The sequence below is a fragment of the Dama dama genome, chromosome 23 (assembly GCF_033118175.1).
Source record: "Dama dama isolate Ldn47 chromosome 23, ASM3311817v1, whole genome shotgun sequence".
NCBI lineage: Eukaryota > Metazoa > Chordata > Mammalia > Artiodactyla > Cervidae > Dama > Dama dama.
Genome location: NC_083703.1, coordinates 60,528,882 through 60,536,268, shown reverse-complemented (window position 1 = coordinate 60,536,268; position 7,387 = coordinate 60,528,882). Strand labels below are relative to the sequence as shown.

Here is a 7,387-nt window from a genome sequence, read left to right as displayed (position 1 = left end):
CTTCCTCTCTGTGTCCAGGAGTACTCCTAGCGCTGCCTGCTTGGGCCTTATCTGTACGAGGGAAAAGCCTTCCAAGAAGGGGTAACCACTGTGCTAACTCAGTGGGTGCAGGTGTCTGACATGAGAAGCAGCAAGTCATGACAACCTATAAAGCCATGTCCTCAACTACCCTCCCCCGCCGCCAACCGCCACTACAGACCTCCGGGGTAGACAGTCCATTAGACAACTTGGAAAAAGCCCCAGGAAAGGGCTTGCCCAATGTCATATGGAGTAGGTGCACAAGCTAGTTCCAAAACTTGGATCTCCTGGGACCAAACTCTTTCTTCTCCATTGGAGGTGAAGGGCTGTCACCATACTTGAAAAAAAAGCAACACAGTCTAGATCAGTGGTTCTGAGCTTGTGGTCCCTGATCAGCTGCATCAACATCACCTGGGAACTTGGAAAAGCAAATTCTTAGGCTCCACCCTAGACCTGAATCAGCAACTCTGGGGGTGCAGTCTGGTCATCTGTGATTTAGCAAACCCGTTTTGTGAACCAGAACAATTGGTTTAACTCAACTACTCCCTCTCTTTTTATTAAATAAACTTTTATTTGGAAGTGATTTTGGATTAACAGAAAAGTTGTAAATACAGTACAGAGTTTCCATATACTCTGCACCCAGCCTACCCCAATATCAACATTTGTATAAATTAACTAAAATCCAGACCTTCTTCAAATTTCCAGTTCTTCCATTAATGTCCTTGTGTTGCTGTTGTTCCAGGATATCACACTGCATTTAAGACTACATCCCTTTAAAATTCCATTGGTCACCTCAGTCATCAATCCCTGGGACAGAGAATGGGTGGGAAAGCTGTTGTCTTCATTACTGAGCTGGAGAAAATGAAGTTTGAAAATGCCAAGTGATGGAGTTCCCTCAGCAGTGCAGTCTAAGAGTAAGGTCCACCTCACTCTGCACCCTTCCTCTGCCTCTTCCCTTCCCCGCAGGACTACAGGATTTCAGAAGCTCCTTTGGAGTGTCCTACCTGGCCTACCCACCCGCCCTAACCTACCAGAGTACAGATGTTGAGGGCCCTCCCAGAGTGGGCCCAGCCCTAGGAGAGACCCATCCACCGCCCCTCACTTCTTCCCCTCTGCAGGGCCAGGACAGTGTCTTAGTGACTTCAGCCTGGACAGAGCAAGGCCCCATGCAAGAAAGCAAGAAACAAAGAAGCACTGTTAATTGCTATCCAAAGTCATTTGTGATAGAGAGAAAAAATGCCACAAATCATTTGTAGTTTCTCCACGAGGTATAGTCTGTTTCCCCAGCCCTTGAATCTGAGCCAAACTTTTGATTTGCTTTGACCAAAAGGACTTAGCGTAAGTGATGTTATACCAATTCTGGCCTAGAACTCAAAAAAGCCTTGCAACTTCTCTTCTCTCTCCATCTTTCTCTCTCTTCCTGTCCCCTATGCACACCCCACTTCTCTCTCTCTCTTCCTCTCTCAGCCCTGATGCCATCATGTGAATAAGCCTGAACTAACTGGTGGAGTGGCCACCTGGAGGAGAACCAAGTCACCCAGCCAACAGCCCACCTACTGCCGAGACAAGGGAGTCAGGCTATTTGAGATCATCCAGGCCATTTTGGGTGACAGTTGATTTGCATACAATCCCATGAGTGACCTCAGGCAAGATCAGTAGAATGGCCCAGATGAGTCCAGCCCAAATTGCTAACCCACAGAATTGTAGGCAAATAACTTGTTTTTAGCTGCCAAGTTCAGGAATTGTTTGTTTCTCAGCAAAGGCTAACTGATACACAATTCCTCATTTCTCTCTTGGCAATGGGATTCCAATATTTTTTAGGAGGCTGTGTGACAGTTCTAGGAGATGGGATATGATTGATCTACTCAACTGTGACAACTGTGTTCCTGCTGTCTTAGCTTTCTTTGCAGCTAGGGGTGGCTACTGTACCTGGTTTGGGCCAAGGAGATCTAAGTCTATTTAGATCTAAATACACAGGGGAAGAGAGCAGGAAACAGGCCTTTGGAAAAGTCCTGAATTTATGATAGAAGCTGATGGGTCCAGCTGGCTGGGCCCTTTCTCCTCCCCGACTCCCTTCTTCCTTGGACATAGCCACGATTGCTGGAGGTACAGCAGCCATCTTGTGACTGAGAAGTGACAAGATGTGTGCCCTAACTTTGCTGAGTGGTTTAACCAGTACCATTAGTCAACTGTCTCCAGAATTCATGCTATGTGCAAAAGGAAACTTCTCTTTGTTTAAGTCACTGTATCCTAGGTTTTCCTTCACTTGCAGATGAATGAATTCACACGATACAATACAAGGACAGAAATGCAGAAGGATCCTTGTCCTTGGGAATCCGGAGCCAGTGGCATATGACTCTCCAAATCCATCTCCTTTCTCATTTCAGCCTCTCAATAATCCCTCAAGAGCAAACACAGGACCCCATTTCCCCCAAGGTGGGAAGTGGGGCTCCCACACTGTTCAGTCATGAGTCCAAGGTCTTGCAGCTAGCCAAGAGGATGCTTCAAGCCAGACCCATCTGCCACGCACAGACAGAATGCATCCCTGTTACACCTTTGCATGGCCGAACCCACTGGAGGCCAGGTGTCTTCCAGGTTCCTGGTAGTGGTGGCCAGTGCCAAAGAGGCTGCTACTGCAAGTCTGGCGTGGAAGCGCCCAGGTACACCCTTAGGTCCGAGAGGGTGGACTGGACAAGCTTGGCAGGGATGGTCTCTCGCTGCAGCTGCTGGTAGGCTGCATACCGGTGGCAGCCCCCAAAGGAGTAGAAATAGTCACCGCCCTGGGCCCCTTTGATCCAGAGGACGTCGATCGGGGGAACACTGTCTGGATTCTCCTGGCAAGAAGAGGACACAGGGTGAATAAGTGTGGCACGGTGTTGGACAGTTTGCAAAGCAGACTTTGTTAACCTAAGCTGAATGCTTCCATGTGCTCACACTGGTTTGTGAGAGGCAACAGTTATGTGGTCAGTTTTGTGAGCCGGCTGACCTTGGTAGCATGCAAATCAGCCACGGTAAGAGTATTTACACCAAGGAAATTGGCAGATACTACAAATCAAGGCTTCTTTCTACCCCCAGGTTGTTAACCATTTATCACACCACATGTATATTACCTGGCACTGTTCTAGACTCTGGGAATAAGGTACAGACACAGCCCCTGCCATCATGGGGCACATGGATGCTAGAGTGATAAATGCTATGAAGACAATAACAGAGGTTGTCATGACAACGATGGAGGTGGCAATGAAACAGAGACCTGAACACAGAGAACTCCCCTGGGGAAGACAGAGAGGTGGAATCTTTAGAGAAAGAGCCTGACTGCCAAGTTCAAATCTCAACTCTGCTACTTAATTGCTCTGTGACCTTGGGCAATTCATATTTGTGCCTCAGTTGCCCCAGACGGGGGATGAAGATGACACAACCACCTCATAGAACTATTGGGTTTAATGAGTTAACAGATAACACGGTGCTTCAAACAACACTTAGCACATGGAATAGGCTCAGTAATACACAGTGTGTATTACCCATGGGAAGGGTGTTCCAGGCAGAGAGAACAGCAAGTGCAAAATGCCTGAGGCCAGAACAAGCTCACTGTATTGCAGGCATGGCAAAGAGGCCAGTGTAACCAGAATAGACTCAGGGGTCTGTGGAACAGAAGAGGCCAGAAAGGTTTTATTGAGATATAATTGATGTACAGCACTGTATAAGCTAAAGGTATAAATATAATGATTTGACTTAAAACATCATGAAATGATGACTATAATAAGTTCAGTGAACATCCATCTTCTCATATATGTATAAAATTAAAGAAATAAAAAACTTGTTTTCCTAGTGACTAAAGTGTTAGTCTCTCAGTTGTGTCCGGCTCTTTGCAACCCCGTGGACTGTAGCCTACCAGGCTCCTCTGTCCATGGAATTCTCCAGGCAAGAATCCTGGGTTACCATTCCCTTCTACAGGGGATCTTCCCAACCAAGGGATTGAACCCAGGCCTCCTGCATTGCAGGCAGATTCTTTACCATCTGAGCCACCAGGGAAGCCTCCTTGTGATGAAAGCTCTTAGGACTTACTCTCTAACCAACTTTCATATATATGCACAACAGTGTTTATTATATTTATCATGTTGTACTTTACATCCCTGGTACTTATTTATCTTATAATAGAAGTTAGTGCCTTGTGACCGCCCTCATACAATTTTCCTTCTCCTTACTCTCCCCCTCCTACCCCTACCTCTGATAATCACAAATCTGGCCTCTTTTTCTACGAGTTTGTTTTTGAAGTATAATTGATGTACACCACTATGTTAGTTCCTGGTACACAACGCAGTGATTGGATATTTCTATACATTTCAAAATGATCACCATGATTGAGTCTAGTTACCCTCCGTCAACATACAAAGATATTATGTAGTTTTTTACTATCTTCCCCACACTGCACATTTTATACATGACTCATTTATTTTATAAATGGAAGTTTACACCTCTTAGGTCCTGGAGTGTTTTAAACAGGAGAGGGTGACATGATATGAGGGACATTCTAGAAAGGTGTAATGAGAAAGCAGCCTTGGTTAGGTGGACAAAGACAAAAGCAGGGAGGACAGAGGCAAGTCCCCAGCAGGTATTCAGCAGAAGAGGCTGTCCTGGGTGAGGGCGCTGAGACGACAGGGAGAGGTGGACAGGTTTGCGACATGTTCAGGGGGCAGATCCCAGGGGAAGGGTGAGTGTGAGAAGGGGAAGAAGAGAATCTAAGCTGACTTCCTGTTCAGGGCCTGAGTGCCAGATGCAGAGTGGGCAGACCTCTACATCAGGAAAGTCTGGGGCAGGGTGGGGTGGAGTAGGGAGAGACGGAATTAAATGAGTTGCTAGAAGGCCTCCTACACTGGCCCTAAAGCGGTCTCTTATTAGGCTGCATTGATGGATTCATTATTCCATTTATCCCAGAAATTATTATTAAGCAGTAAGCCCCAGCAGTTATGAGCTGGGGCTCTTGCTCATTTAAATCCCAGTTCCTCCACAGAGCAGCCGGAGCGGGAGGGAGGTGGTTAGGTAGGGAGGGAGTTGTAAGCAAGGGGCCTTTCCACTGGGCATTGTTCCTCATCTGTAAGATGGGAACAGATACCCTATAGGCTGTTGATGAAGTTGGGAAGCTGATATAAGTTAGGCGTGGAGCACAGTCTGCCTGGCAGAGCAGCAGCAAAAAGAGGCAGTTGCGCCAGGCAAGCCTTGTGCTGGGTGTCAGGGCTCTGAGGATGGGTGGGCAGGATAACAGCCCCCAAAGACGTCCATGTCCTGATCCCCGGAACCTGTGAATATGTTACTCCCAAGGATGGAATTAAGTTAAAGATCTTGAGATGGGGATATTATCCTGGGTTGTCCAGATGGGCCAAAAGTAATCACCAGAGACCTTAAATGTGGAACAGAGAGGAGCAAGAGGAGATCTAATTTTGCTGGCTTCCGAGGTGGAGGAAAGAGGTCATGAGCCAAAAATGTGGGTGGCCTCTAGAAGCTGGGAAAGACAAGGAAATGAATTCTCCCCCAGAGACTCCAGAAAAGAATGCAGCCCTGCTGATACCTTGATTTTAGCCCAATGAGACCCATTCTGGACTTCTGAACTATAGAACTATAAAGTAATAAAATCTTGGCTTTAAGTCACTAAGTTTCTGGAATTTGTTACAGTAGCCATAGAAAACTAATACATGCCATAAGCAAAGACAGGCCTGGTTTTTGCCTCCCAGAACGTATGGTGCTGGTGTGGAAGACAGGTGTCTAAGGCCATTACACCCCAGTTGTATGGAATCAGAGGTGTGCTGACAGGTATGGAGGTGGCTAGGGGCCCACAGGAGGCCCCTAACCTTACAAGGGCTGTCAAGGAAGACACTGACACTAACAGAAGGCCGAGAAGGAGTTAGCAAAGAAGTGATGAAAGAGTGTTTCTGGCAGGGTGGGAAAAGCTTGTGCAAAGGCCTAGGGGTAGGAGAGAGTATCCCTAGACAGATCTATCACAAACAGCCAGGCACCATGCTCGTTCTATGACCAGACAAAATCCCAGCTCCTTGGAGTTCAAATGAGATGGGGAGGGGAGACAATAAAACACAAACACACAGATAACATAACTCAGGCGTTAACCTGAATTATGCTTTCAAGGCGAATTATTCAGGTTAGTGGGAGACCTACAGAAGCCAGGGCTGCCGGGAGGCAGGCACCTGACCCAAGCGAGGGAGCAGTCCCTGTGGCTCGCTGGAAAGCAGTTCCAGGCAGTGGAAGCAGCAGTATAAACTCTAGGACCGAAAGACGACAGGCAGGCAGTAGAGAGGTTTGGTGGGGCCTCGGGGTCTCCTATGGCCACTTCTGAGGGTCTGGAGGCTGGGAACATGATGCTGTGCAGGCCTAACCTGGCACTCATGTCCCCTCCCTCCAGGATTACCCCGGCCTTCCTGAGCTCTCTCTCTCTCTGAGATGTGGCTGACCCCATTCTCTCCCAGTTCCAGTTCAAACAAGGTCTTCCCAGCAGACAGGACACCCCGAGTCCCACTGCCACGGCCAGAAGTGACCACACAGGTTATGTGGTGGCCATGCAGCTGCGCAATGACCAGGCTGTGCCACTTTCTAAAATGCCTGACCTTGGACAAGGTGCTTGGATCCTCTTGGGCCTCATTCCCTTGTCTGTAAGAGGAACAATAGTAGTATCTGCCTTACAGAGTTGGTATGAAGAAGTTGCTGCTACTTATTCGCTTAAGTCATATTGGACTCTGTATAACCCTATGGAGTGCAGCCTGCCAGGCTCCCCTGTCCATGGGATTCTCCAGGCAAGAATACTGGAATGGGTTGCCATGCCCTCCTCCAGGGGGTCTTCCCGACCCAGGGATGGAACCCGGGTCTCCTGCATCGCAGGCAGTCTTTACTGGGAGCTACCAGGGAAGCCCATATCAAGTGCTATCTTTATAGGAGTCAGAGATAGTTATTTTAATGACCTCCTCCAGTCTCCTTGCTCCATGACAAAACAGAGGCCCAGAGAGGCCCAAACTCTTGCTCAAGGTCACAGAGCAAAGGCTGAGTTCCGACTGAAACTGAACTAGTCCCCTCTCGCGTCCAGCGCGACCTCCCTCCTCCGAAGCCTTCCCAGCGGCCGGCTTCCCTGGGGCCTCACCCGGATCGTGTCCACGAGGCTCTGCACCTTGGCCTGGTCCAGCACAGACGGCAGAGGCCGGATGAGCACGCTCAGCGGCACGTTGTGCACGGCGGTGATGCAGCCCGAGTGGATGCTGCCGCCCTGCGCGCCGCCGCTCGGCCCAGCTCCCTCGGGCGCCCCCCGGCCCGCCCCGGCTCTGCCCAGCGCTCCTCCCGCCCGGAGACCCATCATTCCGCCGTCGCCGCC

At 48.9% G+C, this 7,387-nt stretch overlaps 1 protein-coding gene across 1 annotated transcript; it reads right to left on the bottom strand.

Annotated features, from left to right (window-relative positions):
• Nucleotides 1-567: 567 nt before the first annotated feature.
• On the bottom strand, nucleotides 568-7,387 carry SRXN1 (sulfiredoxin 1). Its single transcript, XM_061126980.1, has 2 exons — nucleotides 7,160-7,387; nucleotides 568-2,852 (listed from the first exon to the last, which is right to left on the bottom strand). Exons 1-2 carry the CDS (start codon nucleotides 7,370-7,372, stop codon nucleotides 2,649-2,651), a joined length of 417 nt encoding a protein of 138 aa, XP_060982963.1. The 5' UTR covers nucleotides 7,373-7,387; the 3' UTR covers nucleotides 568-2,648.